This window comes from Mustela nivalis, assembly GCF_964662115.1.
Source record: "Mustela nivalis genome assembly, chromosome: 2".
NCBI classification, from domain to species: Eukaryota; Metazoa; Chordata; class Mammalia; order Carnivora; family Mustelidae; genus Mustela; species Mustela nivalis.
The window spans coordinates 104,089,981-104,111,598 of record NC_139021.1 but is presented as its reverse complement, the minus strand read 5'-3'; the positions used below and the strand labels follow the sequence as shown (position 1 = coordinate 104,111,598).

At 37.2% G+C, this 21,618-nt stretch overlaps 1 protein-coding gene across 3 annotated transcripts in view; it reads left to right on the top strand.

Annotated features, from left to right (window-relative positions):
* Positions 1-21,618, top strand: part of RYR2 (ryanodine receptor 2) — a 733,452-nt gene that overhangs the window by 529,807 nt on the left and 182,027 nt on the right. For all 3 annotated transcript variants that reach the window (XM_082721308.1, XM_082721309.1, XM_082721307.1), the window contains exons 40-47: positions 3,736-3,879; positions 5,782-6,055; positions 11,709-11,823; positions 13,234-13,366; positions 13,571-13,674; positions 17,965-18,100; positions 18,736-18,922; positions 20,551-20,656. In XM_082721308.1, coding sequence (XP_082577434.1) covers positions 3,736-3,879; positions 5,782-6,055; positions 11,709-11,823; positions 13,234-13,366; positions 13,571-13,674; positions 17,965-18,100; positions 18,736-18,922; positions 20,551-20,656 — 1,199 coding nt within the window. The remainder of the gene's footprint in view (positions 1-3,735; positions 3,880-5,781; positions 6,056-11,708; positions 11,824-13,233; positions 13,367-13,570; positions 13,675-17,964; positions 18,101-18,735; positions 18,923-20,550; positions 20,657-21,618) is intronic.

Below are 21,618 nucleotides of genomic sequence, written 5' to 3'. Positions count from 1 at the left end.
AAGGCTTTGCTTCTTTGTGAGAATTTGATTACTGATGTACTCTTCTTACAATTAATTGGCCTATTCAGATTATCCATTTCTTCCTTGGCAAATTGTTTGTTTCTAAGAACTTTTCCATTTTTCTAGGTGGTCCAGTTTGTTTGCTTATAATGTTCATAGTAACCTTTTACAGTCCTTTGAATTTCTATGATATCTTTTTCATTTATAATGTTGTTGATTTGAGTCCTGTCTTTATTCCCCATGGCTAGACTAGCTAAATGTTTGGCAGGTTTTTTTGTTTGTTTGTTTTTTTCAGGGAACTAACTTAGTGTGGTTAATCTTTTCTGTTGTTTTTTGATTTTTATTTCAGTAATTTCTGCTGTAATCTTTCTTCTGCTATCTTCAGGCTCTGTTCTACTTTTTCTAGTTCCTTAAGGTATAGAGTTAGGTCGTTTATTTGAGATCTTTCTTGGTTTTTCATGTAGGCATTTATTGCTATGAACTTCCTTCTTAGAAGTGCTTTAGCTGCACCCATTAATTCTGATATGTTGTATTTCCAGTTTTGTTTGTCTTAATAAATTCTTTTATTTCCCCCTAAATTTTCTCTTGTCTTCATTGTTTGTTAAATAGAGTGCTGTTTAATTTCTCCGTGTTCATGAATTTTCCAGTTTTCCCCTTTTCATTGATTTCTAGTTTTATGCCATTGTGTTCAGAGAAGATTACTGGTATAATTTCAACCCTCTTGAATTTACTAAGACTTGTTTTATGGCCTAACACATATTCTATCCTGGAAAATGTTCTATGTGCACTTGAGAAGAATATTCTGCTGTTGCTTGATAGAATGTTTTTTGTATGTTAGGTCCATTTCGTCTACAGTGTTGTTAAAATCCACTCTTTCCTTATTAATTCTTTCCTGTATGAACTATTCATTGTTAGGAGTGGGATACTAAAGACCCCAATTATTATTGTATTACTCCTTATTTCCTCTTCTAATTTTTTTATTTGTTTGTTTGTTTTTGCTTTATATGTTTAGGTCCTCTGTTGTTGGGTGAATAAATATTTATAAATGTTACATGTTCTTGATATATTGACCCATTTACCATTATGCAATGACCCTCATTGTCTCTTCTTACCATGTTTAATTTAAAATCTATTTTGTCTGATGTAAGTGTAGCTTCCCTGTTCTGTTGTTGTTTTGTTTCATTTGATTACCATTTGCTTGAAATGCTATTTTTCATCCCTTTGCTCTCTCTTTGTGTTTTTTTTTTTCTTCTTTTTTTTTTTCTTTGTGTGTATTTAAAGCTAATGTGAATCTCTTAGGGGCAGCATATGGTTAGACCTGTTGTTTTTTTTTTTTTAATTCAATCATTCTATATCTTTTGGTTGGAGAATTTTATCCATTTATATTTGAAGTAATTATATTGATATGTAAGGATTTACTATTGCTATTTTGTTAATTTGGAGGGGGTTGTAGATCTGTTTTTCTTTGTTTCCTATCCTGCTGTATGTTGTGTATGTATGTGTTAATATATTTCTTATGAGTATGTTTTTACTCCTTTATTGGGTTTTTTGTATAATTACTACAAGGTTACTACAAGGTTTACATACAATATCATAATGTTTTAAGAACCTATTTGAATTCTTAAAAAAAAAAATTAAACTAGAGCTGTGAGTTGTGCACCATGGTTACCTACTATTGCAGAATCTAACTTTGATTATATGTTTACCATTACCAGTAAGACTTACACTACCTTTTTTGTGTTTTTGCACTGGTAATTAGTGTTGTTTAACTTCCATTCAAAGAACTTCCTCTAGCATTTGTTGTAAGGCAGATCTGGTAATAATGAGCTTCCTCAGCTTTTGTTTGTTTGGGAAAGTCTCTCTCCCTCTTCCCTTTTCTTACGGACTTTCTGAAGGACCCAGCTTTACTGGGTATAGAATTCTTGGTTGACAGTTACTTTCTTCCATTTTTTAAAAAATATGTGGTAAAGTTCTCTCTGGCTTAAAGAGTTTCTGTTGAGGAATCTTCCAGTGGTCTTATGGGATTTCCCTTTTGTATAACTTCTCTCTTTTCTCTTGTGCCTTTTTAAAATTCTTTCTTTACCTTTTCCTTCTGACAATTTACTTGTTAATGTGTCTCAGTGTAGCCCTATTCAAGTTAAACACATTTTGGGTCTTTTGAGCCTCATCTATCTGCTTGTATGTTTCTCTCCCCAGGTTTGGGAAGTTTTCTGCTATTATTACGTTAAATATACTTTCTTTCCCTTTTTCTTTCTTGTCACTTTTGGGAATTCCCATGATCTGAATATTGTGGGACTCTTTCCATTGTATCCCGTAAATCTTATAGACTTTCTTCAGAGTGCATGATTTTCATTGACCTATTTTTCAGGTTGTTGATTTTTTTCTTCTTCATGTTGAAGTCTACTTTTGAAACTCTCAACTGAATAGTTCAGTTACTGTATTTTTCAACTCTAGAATTTGTTCTTTAATGGTTGCTGTTTCCTTGTCAAACTTCTTATTTTGTTTTGAACTGTTTTCATAATATTGTTTAGTTGGTACAAAAGTTAATATATATGTAAATAGGTTCATAAATATGCATGATGCCTGTTAGGAGTTCATGTAAGAATATTTATTATTGCAAAATAGTTAACTGACCCTTTGTGGAAAATCATGACAGGTAGAGATACCAGAAAGGCTTTAAGAACAAGCAGGAGATAGCCAAATTTTTATTTAGTTTCTCCTCTGTGGCAGAGGACATGTAACCAAATGCTTTGGCAGAGAGAAGACAGATTGATTTAGTGTAAAGACAATTGATCACAAATAGTTGTATTTAAACCAGTTGTGGGGCACTTTTTAGAATTGGCCAGGAGATGCAGCATGTATCTTTTGGAATAATGATAAATGTCTAAGGAAATCCTTTAAGAAGTTTATGTCAGTAGCCCAAATCTATTAAGGTAGGTTTCCCCTCCTTTTACCCTAAGAACTTTAAAAATGGAATTTATTTGATGTTCTTAATCTGTGGTTCTTTTCCCTTTAAGCAGTGATATGGACAAAGTGTTCCAGTGAAAGAAAATGAATTAGCCATTTCTTAAATGCATTATTTCTATCTTATTTTAATGATGAGAATATAAACATCACCTTGCATATTAATTCAGCTTTTGAATAGAGAGACACTAGATGAGTGCCAGAAAGTTATATTATCTACAGTAAATAAAGAGCTACTCTAAAATGGTAGGATTATTGCTTCAGACATAAAGTGTTTCCTGAACTAGGATACCTAATTATGCCTACTCTCTGTTTTTTCAGTTTATTAACATACCACTGTAATTGTCAGAGGCAGATGAGGAGGCTGAACTTCTAGGAGGTTTTCTGCAGGGTAAAACCGTAGGTCTAGGCAGATAGCACCTAAAGTCAGAGATGCCTCAGGGTCAGCCTGAGGGTCAGACCAAACAGCAGAATTGATCTTGACTCCTAAGAGCATCTTTTTGCTATCTGCTCAGTTTTATATTTTGTCTTGGCTACTAATAGACCTAGGCCCATCAGAACAGGGGAAAAAGAGAAAGGACAAGATGCTAGTGAATGGATTTTACCCAAGTGCTAGTGAGCAGGAGTGCTTAACTCAATGTTGTCAAATATTTTGGACATGCAGCATTGCTTTAAGCTATAAATGGAAAAAGTTGCAAAACTGGAGCATTATTTGTCTTAAATGTATTTTTTTTTTAAATTCTTTCTTTCTCTTTGCTTTTCTCATGCTAGGAATTGAGCTGGATGAAGATGGGTCTTTGGATGGAAACAGTGACTTAACAATTAGAGGACGCCTGCTGTCCCTGGTAGAAAAGGTGACATACCTGAAGAAGAAACAAGCTGAAAAACCAGTTGAGAGTGACTCCAAGAAGTCCTGTAAGCAGTATGGAAGGGCACTGGCAAAGCGACTCTGCTGACATTTATTCATCCTTTGAACTAACATCATACTAGATGAGCCAGTGAGAAAACTGAGCTGGAAGCTTCCAAGAATCAGATTCTTAAGTAGATGCCTGTGGCTGCCAGAGGTAGACAGCAGCAACAAAATATGTTTGTAGGAAAAGATTGAGAGGTAGCAGTATTTATAAGGGTGGGTGGGCTCTCTAGAGGACTACAAATGTAGATGTTTGATCAGAGACTGTCAAGACAAAGTGCAAAGGGAGTAATTTAGCTTTCCTATCTAAATATGATGCTAAAGGCATTCGAATATTCTTATACCAAGTTAAACCTTTTCTTAAAGTTTAAATAGGTAGTTATCTGTTAACAGTATTTTGCTCCTGAGATATTTGCTAAACCATTAGGCATTTCTTTTTTTTTTTTTTAAAGATTTTATTTATTTATTTGAGAGAGAGACAGTGAGAGAGAGCATGAGAGGCGAGAAGGTCAGAGGGAGAAGCAGACTCCCCATGGAGCTGGGAGCCTGATGCGGGACTCGATCCTGGGACTCCAGGACCGTGACCTGAGCCGAAAGCAGTTGCTTAACCAACTGAGCCACCCAGGCGCCCCCATTAGGCATTTCTGGTTCGTTTTTATACTGTTTAATTGAAGAGTAACATATTGGGGCAATGCTTCTCAGACGCAACACTCATCAGAAGGGGTTCAGGTAGTAGGTTGGTGAGATCTATCTTACTAATTACCTACACCTCAGTCCCTCTTCATTCTGTGATGCAGCCCACTGGTTGAGGAACAGTTTTTACTCAAAGAAGAAAAATCAACTCATGAAAAATTTTAGTTTTTTTTGTTTTGCTTTGTTTTGTTTTTGGTGCTTACTCACAATGGAAACCTTTCATCCTTACAGTGTACTCTAAATTTATTCTTTAATATCACAACCAGATTTATTTGGATCAGGTCTTCAAAATGAGAGTTCAAGGTTTCTTATGAACCACTTTTTATTATTATCAGGTTTATGATTTTGATCTATTGCAAGTGTCAGCATGGTTTTGAAGCATGTGGAAGTATACTGGCATTTTATCTGCATTTTGGATTTGGTTAAAATTGGTAGTTTTTGTTTAGTTTAATGTATAGATTAAAGCAGGTAAACAGCTTCTTTTGAAAATCTGTCAGTGTATCAATGGTAGGAATTAGTACCTTATTATGTATGTGTTGATCACATCAACCCACTTAGCTTTGATAACTTTGCTCTTTATTTTAGGAGCTTTAAAAGTTCTGTTGCTTTTATGTATACTATACTGCATGACACATTGCAAGAAATCTTCTACGTATAGAATAATTTTTCACTTTAATACAGCTTCACAATCAAAACATTTTAAGTGACAATTAAGGATCCAAATTATAGTAAAAATATATGAGGTCACTTTTGCAAATGGCTCAAATGAAGAGAGAAAAAAATAGATCATTCCCTTGGATGCCCATGATTGATTTTATAAGGGTATATGATGTCACATCTTCTGGGAGGAAAATAATGGAACAAAGAAAATAAAAGTAAAAGTAATAGGACAAATCATATTGATTGTCCTATGAATTGCCAACAGCAATTTCGAAAAGTATAATTCTGAACAGCTAAAATTCCTTAATAAGCATAGTTTTTAAGGAAAAGCCTATGTATTTTCATTCCTCCGTGTTCATAACTCATTTTTATTGACATATGTATAGATTGTTTAAGTGAAATTTATTTTCCTCCAAGAATATTCCTAGCTTTTTCAACTCTGGTTCAAATACAGATATTAGTTTGGGACTGTGAGAGGTAGAGTTAAAATGCCCAGCTAATTTGTCTTCTCTTATTATTTTCCTTTTTAAAAAACATCCATAATGACTTTATAGCCACTCTTCAACAGTTGATTTCTGAAACCATGGTCCGATGGGCACAAGAGTCTGTCATTGAAGACCCCGAGTTGGTGAGGGCCATGTTTGTGTTGCTCCATCGACAGTACGATGGCATTGGGGGTCTGGTCCGGGCTCTGCCAAAGACCTACACTATAAATGGTGTCTCCGTGGAGGATACCATCAACCTGCTGGCGTCTCTTGGTCAGATCCGTTCTCTGCTGAGCGTAAGAATGGGCAAAGAAGAAGAGAAGCTTATGATTCGTGGATTAGGGTAATTTATTTAACTATTACAACTTTTGTCTTACAAATGTCTTCTTTTTACTTGTTAATCCCAGTAGTTGCACAGTAGGTATATTAATATAAATCCACTATTTCGATTATAGGCATGCCTCGTTTTATTGTGCCTTGCTTTACTGCACTTCACAGACAGTGTGTTTTTACAAATTGAAGTTCTGTGACTACCTTGCATTGAGCAAGTCTATTGACACCATTTTTTTTTAATGGCATTTGCTCACTTTATGTCTCTATGTGTCACAGGTTGGCAATTCTCACAGTATTTCTAACTTTTTATTATATCATAATTGTTATGGTGACCTGTGATCAATGGTTACGACTCACTGAAAGTTCAGGAGATGGTTAGCATTTTTAGTTATTAAGTATTTTTTAATTAGGGGATGTTCATGGATTTTTTAAAAAGATTTTATTTATTTGACAGAGATCACAAGTAAACAGAGAGGCAGGCAGAGATAGAGGGAGAAGCAGACTCCCCACTGAGCAGAGAGCCTGAGACAGGGCTGGATCCTAGGACCCTGGGATCGTGACCTGAGCCAAAGGCAGAAGCTTAACCCACTGAGCCACCCAGGCACCCCCACATGGATTTTTAAAACATAACACTGTTACACTCTTAATAGACTACAGTGTATTGTAAACATAACTTTTGTATGTACTGGAAAACAAAAAAATTTCATTTGATTTGCTTTATTGCCATGAGTTGGAGCCCAATCTGCTGTATTTGTGAGGTATATCTGTATATGATTATTAAGTGAGATTATTGCTTTTCTAGACATTATGTTTTAAAGTTAAATAGAAAAGTTGCTCACCAGCAAAACGTGACCAATTTTATAACTCGAGGCTGCGGTGGCTATGATATGCAGCACGTATTTTAGAGGTGCTTAGAATTAATTTTTCAGGGCTGCTTGGGGGGCTTAGTTCTTAAGCCTCTGCCTCTGCTCAGGTCATGATTTCAGGGTCCTGGGATCCAGCCCTGCCTCAGGCTCTCTGCTCAACAGAAAGTCTGCTTCTCCCTCTTACACTCCCCCTGCTTGTGTTCCCTCTCTCGCTGTGTCTCTCTCTGTCAAATAAATAAATAAAATCTTAAAAAAAAATAAATTATTTTTTCAGTAATGTACAATCATATATAAAACACATGAAGGTTAATAAAAACACACGAAAATCCATACAGAGACAAACACTCACCAGCAGGAAATAGTATTTTGTCTGTATCCAACAGGGCCTTGAAAAAGAATGGGGAAAACAACACAATTCTTTTGCTAGTTCAGAATCATAAGTGTGCTTCATGTGAATTTAGGGATTAATGTTTATATCTCATGTGTAGTTTACGGATTCCTAAACTGAGAATGTAACAATTGGACCTGGAGGTATACTTTTCTCACCTCAAGTCACTGTGAAATCTTGCAGGAAAAAACTAAATACTATGAATGGTTAGCTTACAACCAAAATTGCAAAGCACATAAGGAAATAATCCTTCATAAGCAGGGGTCTTGCAGACACAATGATAGTGGGGTCAGAACACCTGTTTCAAAAATTTCAGATAAGACAATGCCAGAAAGAGACGCAAGTTACTATATTTAAAATGGTTAAAAAATACAAAGGGAATAAACCAATTCTCTAAAAATAAGATGTGGAGAAAAGTCCATGAAGACTTGAAAAAGATCCAAGTAGAGTTTCTAGAAATGAAAAATATAATAAACAGCATTAAAAACAGTGAGTTAATTAAATTTGATAAGATACAGTTGAAGAGAAAATTTAATATGTTGGATCATAGATCTGAGAAAATTACTTAGTACTGCAGCATTGAGAGATAAAGATAAGGAAATTCGAAAGAGCAGTGATGAGACTGAACGGATAGTATAAGGTGGTCCAGGATATAGTAAGGATTTCTGGAAAAGATAGAATAGATGATTTATGGAATGGGAATATTTCAAGAGCTACTGACTTGAGACTTTCAGAATCAATGAAGAACGTGAACTCACAGATTATCCCAAAGGACATGTAGTTCCACATCTTCCCTGCATAGGCAGTCAAACTGCAGTAAAACCAGTGATACTTCAATTATTTTAAAGGTAAGTTGAAAGAAAAGCCAGAATACTTAACAACAACAACAACAAAAAGCCCAACAGCATATGGAATTCTCAACAGCAAAACTAGAGATCATTACTCAGTGGAATACCACATTCACAAATCCTGATGGAAAATAACCATCAGTTTAGAAGGTGTTACTCAATTGAGAATGTCATACCATGACCTTGTGCTTCATGGAAATTTGGGGATGAGGATTTATATCCCATATTTAAAAATGAGGGCAAAACAAAGATATTTCAGAATGTTTACTTCCAGTTCATCAACCTTCTAAAGGGCTGTACATTAGAGAAAAGATAATAGAACTCAGAAAGAATGGGAAGCAGAAGTTTTAGTGTATTATTGGCGCATATATGCATAAATCTGGGAATCATTCACTAGCTTGCATAGTTTGGGAATGTGAAAGTAGAAGAACAATGGAAGCTTAAATTAAGCCTTATGAAGTCTATGAGAAAAAAAGACTGAAACATAAGGATGTAGAAATCGAATGTAGAATGTTGACAAGTGAGTTAGAATGTACATATTCTACCAAAAAAAGTTAAAGAGAAAATGAAAGAAAGAGAATGAAAGTAACTGTTGACATGTATAAAAAAGGATGTAAAGAAACAGTAAAAAAGTTTAAGAATCCTACAGATGGTTCTTCAAAAAACTAATGGAATAGAAAACAACAGTTTTCTTTGATCTAAAAAAAATAATCTTGTGGGTAAAAAGCAAAGTATAGAAAGATTCAGTTTGTGTCTTATTATTTATTTATTATTTATCTAAATTCAGAACACATACTGTATATTGCCCTTGGATCTATCAGGTGTTTGAAATCATTAAAATAAGCCTAAAGGTTATATTCCAAAATCGTTATCATTATTGCACAGTAAAAATAAATATACTAACAGAACAAAAGAAGGAGAACAGAAAAGTTTAAACAACAAAAGCAAATTTGATAGTCTTTAAAATTGTGTGAGCGTGAATCTTTTTCTTGGATACTAATACATTGATCTAACCGAAAAAGGTTTCACCTAAGTCATCTTCATTAACCAAATGAGCAAGGAAGCCTTCTAGGAAATGCAGGGCACTTTCTTCTTAAATGAACAGGTAACAGTAATATGTGCTGTTAACACATAAATCACTCAGTAGTGGTAAACCTTAAAATGGGGGTGCCTGGGTGGCTCAGTCGTTGGGCATCTCCTTCAGCTCAAGTCATGATTCCAGGGTCCTGGGATCAAGCCCCCCATCAGGCTCCCTGCTGGGTGAGAAGGCCTGCTTCTCCCTCTCCAACTCCCCCTGCTTGAATTCCTTCTCTCTCTGTCTCTGTCAAATAATAAATAAAATCTTTAAAAAAAAAAAAAAAAAAAAAAGCAAAAACCTTAGAGGAGCCTTGGTGGCTCAGTGGGTTAAGCCTCTGCCTTCGGCTCAGGTCATCATCTCAGGGTCCTGGGATCAAACCCCCAAATCGGGTTCTCTGCTCGGTGGGGAGCCTGCTTCCGCATCTCTCTCTCTCTGCTTGCCTTTATGCGTACTTGTGATCTCTTTCTATCAAATAAATAAATCAAATCAAATCTTTAAAAAAAAAAACTTAAGATGATTATAAAACAAAATATAAAGTTATGTTTGTGTAGTATTGGAATATTTCTCAAAGGACACATTTAATAAATGACAACCTGCCTACCGAGTGGTAGACTTACAAAGCCACATAATTTATCTAGAACGAAAGGCAAACAAGATTTTTTTCAAAACAAAATTGTCCAAAGTTGGGTCCTACAAAAAGATTTGAAGTAACAAAAGAACAATCCTATGATTACAACTGTGGTTTGAAAAATTGAAGGTTCTCCTACTAAATTTGTTACTTTCTTATGTGAAGCAAAAGAGGCCTTTCTTCACTCCATTTGTTCTTCACAAAATAGACCAGACCTATTTTAGTCCTCGGCACCCATGTCTTTTTTTTTTTTTTTTTTTTTTTTTTTTTTGAGTTGTGCTATCTAAAAACTCTTGTCATTAAAGCAAAACTAAACTCAATTAAAGCAAAAAAACTAAAACTGAAAAAAGAGAATCATTATGCAGGAATCATACTATGTCACTGTCTTGATATACTTGATATACTTGATATAACTAAAAGTTAGCATATGACCAAGTGAAGGGGTGAGTCCATTAAGGAGATGAGATCCGCAGGGAAAGTTTGTTTTCCTGTGGGCTGTGTGTTAAAATTTTCTTGTTAAAGCTGTGACAGGAAGTGTTTTTGTAGAAAAATAAAAACAAACTTCTGTATTGATTTGATTTACATTTACATAAAAATCAGCAGAATTTTAATGACTACCGAGCAGTAACATCCTTAGGAATACCTCTACATACATAATATAATAACACGTAATGAAATAATGATAATATGAAACATGTTGGGTGTCATCTGCTGGTTTTTCAAATCAAATATTCATTTTTTTTAAAGGCTTTATTTATTTGACAGACAGAAATCAAAAGTAGGCAGAGAGGCAGGCAAAAAGGGGTGGGAGAAGCAGGCTCCCTGCCAAGCAGAGAGCCCAATGCAGGGCTCCATCCCAGGACCCTGGGATCATGACCTGAGCCAAAGGCAGAGGCTTTAACCCACTGAGCCACCCAGGCGCCCCTCTAATGTTCATTATATTATTTTACTTTGTTTTAATTTTAAGGATTTTATTTATTTATTTATTTATTTATTTATTTATTTATTTGACAGAGAGTGCGAGAGAGAATGCAATCAGGGGGAGTGGGAGAGGGAGAAGCAGGCTTCTCACCCAGTAGGGAGCCTGATGTGGGGCTTGATCCCAGGACCTTGGGATCATGACCTGAGCCAAAGGCAGATGCTCAACAACTGAGCCACGCAGGTGCCCCAAATTCTATTTTAATTTATTACACTACTTCTACTTGCATTTGAGGTGTATTCCATTTCACTTTGAGAGTGTGAGTCCTTTACATGTAATTCTCTGGAAAGGTAACACAAATATAGTAAGAAATAACACTATTGTTATTAAACATGGAAATACTGAATGTAGTACTAAAAATATCCTACATGAAAAGCAGATATTTGTATGTCAATAATTTAAATAGGAATGTTCATAGAATGTGGTATAATAGTGATTCATATCTCTATGCTAAAGAAGATTGAACAAAAAAATAATACTGTTTTTTCTGAAAATAAATAAATTAATTTAAAAGAAAGAAAATAAAGAAGATTGAACAGGTATTTGGATATACATAAAATTAGGAATGATGTGTCCAAAAATATATTTCATATAGATGAATGTTTATATATGTAGTACATTTCTTGTAACTGAAAAGAACAGATAACTTGTATACTATTTTTGAGAGGCTATCAATATTTTTGGAGGAAATTCAATTAATTGTGCTTCTTAACTTTTGTTTTTATTAACTTTAATCATGACTGCACATAATTTTCTGTTCATGCCAGTAATTAATTCCAAAATATTCATCAGGATCTCGGATAAATTTTCATTTAAGTTTTTCTTTGCCCTCTGTGCTTCTCCCTCAACCCCCCAAACCTATATTGTCCCTTCTAGGGATATCATGAATAATAAAGTATTTTACCAGCACCCTAATCTCATGAGGGCACTTGGGATGCATGAGACAGTGATGGAGGTCATGGTGAATGTCCTTGGAGGTGGAGAGTCCAAGGTAAAGGAAAACCTTTGATTATTAAATTGCCAATGAACATGACTCATGGAGTCCATACACTCCTGGAGCATATACTTAATGAGGATTTCTTAAATCATCTTAGGAGGACTGTTTTTTAAAGAACACCTTCTGCAAAAACAAAGCAAGCCTTATAGAGTGAGAATTGGATATGCTACTAGTTCTTTCTTCCTTTGATATTGATAACAATTTCTGTCTTATGCTGTGTAATTTGTTGTCTCCTAAACTTTTCCTGTTTAGTGGTTAGTTAGAAACTTTGAACATAAATACTATACTACTTTTTAAATTCTTAATTATAAGTGAATGTCCATCACATTAAAAGTCCAGAACACAAGCATGTTCTTCAGACCCAGACATGCCGCTTGATTTAGATGGCAGTTGGTTTCACTAAATTCCTGATCTAGGCCCAAATCTGAAGATGATGTTCTGGAGTTTTAAGACATAAAGTGAACTTCTTAAGTGATTTAAAGTTAAAATAAAGTGAAACCTTCCAAACTTTCAAACCTTCAAAACCGAGTGAATAGAGTAATACAACAATTTCATATGAATCAGTATAATTTTATGATCTATGATTTGCAAGTATATTACACTGTTTTTGAAATTTTAAGATGTGTTTTTCCAAATATGGGAGAGTTCGTATTTTTCATGTTTAAATTACCAGTTACACAGACTTATAAAGATATTTATAAAATATTTATAAAAATTCTGATAAGGAGGGATTCCAGTGATCATCTAGGGTATCCTAGAATAAGATTAGATGCTTAAGGGAGATATATTTGCAGGTGTCTGGCATGCGGGCCTTCTGGGTCAGGGTGCTCATTGTAGCAGACGAGTCGTTTGCAAATCAGGGAAGATGTGACTCCTAGAATCTTAAAAACAACACTTACGATACGAATGCCCTAGTGTGGTTTCAAGTAGGAAATAGGGTATTTTTAATAAAAAGGTTTCATTGAACTTTTTCTCTCTTAACCTAAATTAAGAATTATTATCCATTTTGTTTCAGTTTTACACAACTGAATCAGTAAGACTTAATAGTCTCCCAGGGAAACAAAGCTGATAGTTTTAGTCCAGAATCACAGCCAAGTCTGCCTGATTGCTAAATCAGGCTTATGCCACCTATAGATTTAGGGCTGAAGCTTAGTTCCAGAGCAACCCCTTGATGGTAATGAGGTTTCTCCATTAATATTGGGCTTGATTTTCAGTGGCTCATGGACTAGATGAGTTGACGTGTAAACAACTGAAGGTCTTTTAGTGTTTAGTAGGTCTTTAGTCTTTAGTAGCCCATGCAGACGTGGGCTCGCATGGTTTAACAGTGTAGTTGGACCTCAGCTTCTGAACTCAGTTTTCTGAAGACCATTTACTCCCACAGCTAACTAAATGTTCTTTATGTAGGAAATCACTTTTCCCAAGATGGTGGCCAACTGTTGCCGTTTCCTTTGTTACTTCTGTCGTATAAGTAGGCAGAATCAAAAAGCTATGTTTGATCATCTCAGCTATTTACTGGAGAATAGCAGTGTCGGTCTTGGTAAGTGAATTATGGCTTTTATTTAATCTTATAAGAAGAATATACATACTGTATTAAATTTTAAACTTTAATGCAAAGTAATTTTAGATTAATGCAGTGTGTGTTGTATTTAGAAATGAAATTTTAAGGGACAGTGTGTTTTTATATGTAATTTGTAGTTGTAGCACAAACCAGGTTTTGTCTCATCCTTGTTTGAATTAACAGCCTCACCAGCTATGAGAGGTTCAACGCCGTTGGATGTGGCAGCCGCGTCGGTGATGGATAATAATGAACTGGCCTTAGCTCTGCGTGAACCAGATCTGGAAAAGGTAAACAACATCCTCCCCTCTTGTGTTTGTGGGAGTTAGGCTTGTTTATGGTTGTTTCTCGAGGTTATTGAAGTATAACCATAATAGAGTTGTATTTATAGACACAATTATAGCATACATTGTATATTATAAACATGTTATTGGGATGCCTGGGTGGCCCAGTGGGTTAAAGCCTCTGCCTTTAGCTCAGGTCATGATCCCAGGGTCCTGGGATCAAGCCCCACATTAGGCTCTCTGGCCGGCAGGGAGCCTGCTTTCTCCTCTCTCTCTGTCTGCCTCTTTGCCTACTTTTGATCTCTGTCTGTCAAATAAATAAATAAAATATTAAAAAAAAATACACTTTAAGTTGGTTAACCCTGGTTTGGTTTAAGAGTTTTGCCCCTATATAAATAAAATTAACCTGCAAATTTACTCTTCTATCTTTTATCTAGTTATCAAAGTTACACTAATCTCAAGAAATGTATTACCAGGGACACCTGGGTGGCTCAGTGAGTTAAAGCCTCTGCCTTTGGCTCAGGTCATGATCCCAGGGTCCTGGCATCCAGCCCCACATCGGGCTCTCTGCTCAGCAGGGAGCCTGCTTCCCCCACCCCACCTCTCTGCCTGCCTCTCTGCCTACTTGTGATTTTTGTCTGTCAAATAAATAAATAAAATCTTTTTTTTTTTAAGATTTTATTTATTTATTTGGCAGAGAGAAATCACAAGTAGATGGAGAGGCAGGCAGAGAGAGAGAGAGGGAAGCAGGCTCCCTGCTGAGCAGAGAGCCCGATTCGGGACTCGATCCCAGGACCCTGAGATCATGACCTGAGCCGAAGGCAGCAGCTTAACCCACTGAGCCACCCAGGCACCCTAAATAAAATCTTTTAACAAAAATTCTTTAAAAAAAAACATTTTACCTATATTATGTAGAACCTATAGTTGTAAATTACAAAGAACAAGAAAGTTGAGATCAAGCATTCCCTCTGATCACATCTATTTCTCTCTGGAAAGGGAATCAACTTTTCTGTTTTGTAGGTTTCTGTCCTTTCATGGTATCTGTTGTTATTTTTGCTTTACTCATACAGTTTTGATTTTTCCAGTAGTTGTTTTAACATGTCAAAGTACATTTTCTTTTTTTTTTTCTTAAGATTTTATTTATTTATTTGACAGAAAGAGAGGGAGAGATCACAAGTAGGCAGAGAGGCAGGCAGAGAGAGTGAGAGAGGAGGAAGCAGGCTCCCCACTGAGCAGAGCGCCCCATGCGGGGCTTGATCCCAGGGTGCTGGGATCATGACCTGGGCCAAAGGCAGAGGCTTTAACCCACTGAGCCACCCAGGTGCCCCTCAAAGTACATTTTCTATCTTGTAGACATATATCCCTGATATACTTAGACCCTGAGCTCTGAGAGCTTAAGGCTGCATACATGTTTGCCGGAACATAGATTAATGTCCCTGGCACCGTCATCGTGACTGCATTCCAAGTGGTCTTCCTGGTCCTTCCCTGCTCCCCTACTTTGCAACCAGAACGAGCCTCTTAGAAAGTTCGTATTAGTCCTGCATCCACAGCACTTCCAGAGACTTTCCATCTCACTTCAAGGAAAAGCTAAAGGCATTGTAACGGCTTCTAACCCAGCTGATTTCACATATCCCTCTTACTGCCAGCCATTCTCCTTGTCTCTTTCATCTGCTCCACCAGCCACACTGGTCCCCTTGCTTTCACAGGAACTTGCCATGTGTGCTCCTGCCTTGGGGACTTTGTGCTTGCTGTTCCCTCCCTCTGCAATATTCTTTTGCCAGATGTCTTCCTGGCTCTTTTCCTGAGGTCCTTCCAGGCATTGACCAAGTCACATTTTTGTTAGCTCTTCATGCTCATGCCATTTAAAACCTCCTCTCTGTTTCCTGTTTTGTCTTCTTTGCTGCTTCATTTTCCAACAGTTGAAAAATTTATTTGTATATTAGAGACAGAAAGACACATTTTCATGTTATTTATATAAAACATACATTTGAGTATTTAAAAAAATCAACTCCTTATCATAAGGCCAGTGAATTCAGGGCATGTTTTTTTTTCTCTATTGTTCACCACTTTGTCCCAGCTTTGAGAAAAACATTGGCATTGGAGAGGTAATTGAGGCATGAAAAAGTGAACTCTTTCCCAAACCCTTCTGACCTGCTGGTCATGGGTCACAAAGCTTTGCATCTTGGACTAACCTCAGGAGCATTTTCTCTCATATTTTATAATCTTTTTATCTGCACACTGAAATATGGCTGATATTTAAAAAGTTGACCATACCAAAAATTTTGGAGGGTGTGGAGCAATGAAAACCCTCATCTACTCCTGTTGAGATTAAAAAATGGTAGAGTCAGTTTGCAAAGCAGGTTGGCAGTTTTAACTTAAATCCTTCCTCCCCACAGAGAGAGAGTGTGGTGGGGGCCAGGCAGAGGGAGAGGAGAGAGAATCTTAAGCAGACTCTATGCTCAGTGCAGCCTCACAACCCCGAGATCAGGACCTGAGCCGAGATCAAGAGTCTGACGCTTCGCCGGCTGAGCCACCCAGGCGCCCCTAACTTAACAAATGCTTAATAAGTTTCTTAACAAAACATATACCTGTCATAAACATATATCAAGCCCTCCTACTTGTAGATACTTAACTGAAATAGGAATTTGTTTGTATGAATGTTAGTAATGTTGTTCATCTTAGCACAAAACTGGGGACAGTTCGGATGTCCATCAACGGATGAATAGATAAGGAAATGCGGGCTATTTCCATGTGCTGTGGAATTCTTTTATTATGCAGTGAGAAGGAAGGAAGTACTGACATGTGCTACAATGTAAATGAATCTCAAAATTGTTATTCTGAGTGAAAGAAGCCAGGCATAAAAAGATACATACTGGATGATTGCATATATAAATGTTCTAGAATGCACAAGCTAATTTGTAGTGTTACAAAGCAGATTGTTAAGGCCTTGGTTTGCAGGGAGGGATGGTTGGGGCCTGAGGGGTGATGGGAATGTTCTGCATCTTGACTGTGGTGTGTCTTTACAGAAGCATAAATCTTTCAAAGTTCACTGAATCTGTATTTTAATTTTTTTTTTTATTTCTTTTTTAGAGAGCGCATGCACGTGCACGCCCAAGTGGGGTGGGGAAGAGGGGCAAAGGGAGAGATAGAAAATCTTAAGCAGGCTCTACGCTCAGTGCAGAGCCCTTTGTGTGGCTCAATCTCATGACCCTGGGATCATGACCTGAGCCGAAATGGAGAGTCAGATGTTTAACCTAAGACCCAGGTGCAACCCAGGTGCTCTGAATTTATACTTTAAGTAGATGAGTTTATTGTATGTAAATTATACTTAGATGAAGTTGGTACAAAATATTTTTAGCTATATTACTTTTTTCTTTTTAAAGCTGGTTTACCTTGACTGAAGAGTTGCTTATCTGACAATCTACTACCATTGATAGTAACAGGGATTTCTTTTTAAACTGGCCTAGTTATGAAATATTGTCAAGGACCAACAGTCATATAAGACAATAATTTGAAAGGCCAAAACAGGCAGAAAACTTAGTGTGCTAAATTCAGTGATACTTAAACATAGTTAATGCTCTCCTAAGTTTTAGAGACTATGAAATCATGACACAAAATGATCCTGCAAGTAGTATATAGGTAGACCCAAGGATGTTTGAACCTAAGCTTGGGCTTTTTAAAAATTTCTCTACATGTTTTCTCAAATATATCCCCCCTCCATATTAGATTCATAATATTGTTTTAGAAGTAAATCACTTCTCTGAAATATCACTATCTCAGATGGGTCTTTTAATATCTCAGATAGATTCAGGGTTTATCCTGGGTCAGAGGTCTTTAGACTTTTTTGAAGTATATCACATACCAGTGACATTTATATTTGTGTGGGTTTGTTTTTTTTTTTTAATAAGCTCTACAACCAACATGGGGTTCAATCTCATGACCCTGAGATCAAGAGTCAGTACTTTCCCAACGGAACCAGCCAAGCACCCCAAATATCATGCATTTATAGATAAATTTTCTAATTAAATTATATGAAATGTAGGGCTATTCTTCTTTCACAGAGTTGATTCACAAATATTTTTATTACGAGAGCAGTTTGTTACCGCTTGTAAATATTTCTTACCTCTTAGGTTTTACTGCAGGGAGTTCATGAGGATTGTCATGGAATTAAAAAGAACTTGCAGAACCATATGCATTTTAAACCAACCCTTGAGGATATCACTTATCATGTGTAGTGTTAGCATCTAATGACTCCTTACCCACAGATAACACTTTTGCTTATCCTCTTGTTTGTAGGTAGTTCGATATTTGGCTGGTTGTGGACTGCAGAGCTGCCAGATGTTGGTGTCTAAGGGTTATCCAGACATTGGTTGGAATCCAGTTGAAGGAGAGAGATATCTTGACTTTCTCAGATTTGCTGTCTTCTGTAATGGTAGGTCTGATTTCTTGGGTCTTTTTTGGTCATGATTAAAACTGCTTAAAAATTAGATACATCAGGGGCGCCTGAGTGGCTTAGTGGGTTATTCCTCTGCCTTGGGCTAAGGTCATGATCTCAGGGTCCTGGGATTGAGCCCCGCATAGGGCTCTCTGCTCAGCAGGGAGCTTGCTTTCCCCTCTCTTTCTGCCTACTTGTGATATCTCTCTCTCTCTCTGTCAAATAAATAAATAAAATATTTTTAAAAAATCAGATACATCAAAAATGGTATATCCCACTATTTTTATGAAGAAAGTAAATATTAATAAAGACATTGAATATTTTATAATCAGTACTTTTTTCCATAGTAATAATTGAATTTCTAATATTTGTTTCAATAGGGATACTTTGCCTTTATTATTAAATTAAGCTTTTTAGGCAGTTACACATTTTGAGTATGGAAGAAGAAACTTACTGTGTCTTGAGTACATACAACTAGTGATTTGAACTGAATTTTAACGTTATTAGTAACTTGTTCTTTGGTGTTAGTTATTTTTCTTTAAATATAAATGAAGTCGTGTAACATTTATTTGCTCAGAACACCCATCCACAAAACCAACGTTTGTTTACTCTTGTTCCTTGTGCGATTTTAGGGGAGAGCGTGGAAGAGAACGCGAACGTTGTGGTGAGGTTGCTCATCCGGAGGCCTGAGTGTTTCGGTCCTGCTCTGAGAGGGGAAGGTGGGAATGGTCTGCTCGCAGCCATGGAAGAAGCCATAAAAATATCTGAGGATCCCTCACGAGATGGTCCGTCCCCAACTAGTGGATCCAGTAAAACACTGTAGGTCTCATATCCACACTCTTATTGAAGAGTAAATTATATTCCCTGACTTGAAATTTTACAAAACACGATTTGCATTCTGTTAGCTGTAGTATAATTTTCTGGTCCTCCTGATTTCTGCTCTTGAAAATAAAATGAATTAGGCCTGGAAGATGGATGGAATTTGCTGCTGAAATAGGTTGAATGAAAAAGAGAAAACTAAGGAAGATGGGGTAGATATAGCAGGGAGAAAAGTTCAGGTTGTAGGGTGAGATGTATTCTGTGAAATTTTCCAGGAGGCTCTGGCTCAGTGAGTGGTTACAAAGGATGGTGGGTGAGCCTCTGAAATTGTAGTAGGGTTTAGCAGGAAGCTGGCTGGAATGAGTTCAAGACAATAGTAAGAAAGTAAGACCTTTAGCAAGAGAATGGGGAGCTTAACTAAACTGGAATGGTGGTAAAGTCCAGAAAAGGGGATATTGTCTTTCTGAGGAGGAAAACGCTTGGTTAAGATATTATAGCAGATAGGGCAGATGGCAACTACCTTTCGTTTCTCTGTGGTATACATTATTCACACTTGATTCCAGCAGTAGATATAAGTCTGTTCAGGCGGTCACTTCACAGCTGTTATCTGTGGAGGCGAATGTCCTACTAATACCACTGGTGAAGATGGAATGTAGGGCTGATTGGAGACAAATTTCCAAGCAGAACAGTTCTGCAAACCATCATTCTTCCATATGTAGACTGCATAGATGTTCTGTCCATGCCAAGGCCAGCATGGTTTCAGACCGGGAGGTCCTCCAAGAGCCTGTTACATGTTGTCAATTAGCCATAGAGGGGTTAGGGGGCCCTCAGGTTCTCTAAGTAGTGGAAAATGTATCTCTGGCTGGGACCACAGCAGCCGGTGTGCCCACAGAGGCCCCCGGAGCAGGGTTTCATGCCCGGATGGTGTTTGCAACGAGGCCTCGCTGTTACCCTGCAGCCGCTGAGCCCAGCTGAGCTACCAAAGGAGGAAAAATAATGGGATCTTCCAAGGGCATCTAGATCTGTCTCTTATCTGGAGATGATGGAATCTTTATGTTTTGTTACAGAGGTGGGAAGGAGACACTGATGGATTATTTGGGAGTGGGTGGGTGAGGTAGAGTAGATGGCAGAGAGGTAGGTGAGTAAATGCTCTCCCATTTCTAAAGTGCTTTCTCCGGGCAAAAACGCTGTTTTGGGTGCCTTATCTATGTCACCTTCCAGGACAGATCTTTGTCACCCTTTCTCAGAATGTATGCTATTTACAAAAGTAGTCTAAACTTACCAAGTCTTTTCATTAGTTATTTTCTTTGTTAAAACAAAGCCTCTCTGCCTCTAGAAATAGGTAGAATCCATCCAATTAGCAATTTCTCTTTTTCTCCTTTGAAGGACTCTTCATATCATATTTTCCACAAATGTGTTTTTGGTGTCGTCTTTAAACTCATTTTCCTTTAAAAATGTCAAGGGATAAATTAATCACTTCTATGAAAAGTAGCAGAAGAGGCAGAATAAGCTGTCTTCGGGGTCCCTTTATTCTGAGAAGTCTGTAGTCGATCTGAAATGGAATTTATCCTGTTTGCTTTGCTTTCTGGTTTTTTGTTTTTGTTTTTGTTTTTTTAAATCTACGAAAGTGATACAGAAGAGGAGGAGGATGACACTATCCACATGGGGAATGCCATCATGACCTTTTATGCAGCCTTGATTGACCTCTTAGGACGCTGTGCTCCTGAAATGCATGTAAGTGCTCTGTGGCCCAAGAGCGGCAGTCCTGGCTTACCCATCGGTGTCAGGAAATCCATAGCTGGCAAACATGATAACAGCATCCAAAGCCAGTAATCTCCACGCTCCATTAAAAATAATAGCCACAGCCTAACTGCTGAGCAAGTGTTTACTTAGTTGGAAACGTCTTGGCTGTAAAAATTAGTAATGAGATTTCAGTACAAATCACTAATAGAATAGCCAGTTACCTCATGTATGTCTAAAACTCAGACAGCCTCCCCACACTTGACAAAGAAAAGAACCCATTTTTTCCTATAAATTTCCTCTCCTCATTTATTGCATGCAGAGAGCAACCACTCCTGTCAAAAGTCATTTTTTTGGTGTACACGATTTCATCTCTGTGCCCACCATTGGTTAAGGGGACGGTGGGGGTGGGGGGAGTTACCCACTGGGAAGGAAACAGCTCTTCAGACTCGAGGGGCCGGCCTTTTCTACAGTGTTTTGATCAAGAAGAAATTAAGTTTCATGGACTAGTCCTTCCTTTTACTGTGTAGCACACTCAGATATTTTTTTACTTTATCTTGATCTATTCTGTTTCATTCTATTATATTCATTTTAAAATGCTAGTTAGGGCTCCTAAAACCAGCTTTGTGAGCTGGTAATGGGAAATAATGTGGAGATTGAAACACAGTGAGAGGTGCTGGAATAGAAGGGAAATATGTTTCTGAGCCGGTCTGAACATGAAGCCAGAAGGACCTCTGCTTCCAGAGCTTATCTTTCTCCCTGCCCTTAGCATCTGTGGTGGTGGTGGAGGGGGGGGTTGTGTTTATAGTTGTGTTGTCTTTCCTTTCCCTTCCTTGTTGTTGTTACTGTTGTTGTTGGGCCAGGGGGTGGGGAGGGTGGGGAGGTGGGGGGGGCGTCCCTTTCACTCCCAGCTGTAGGGTAAAACCTCCATGTTTTCTTGGTGTAACCTTTCATTG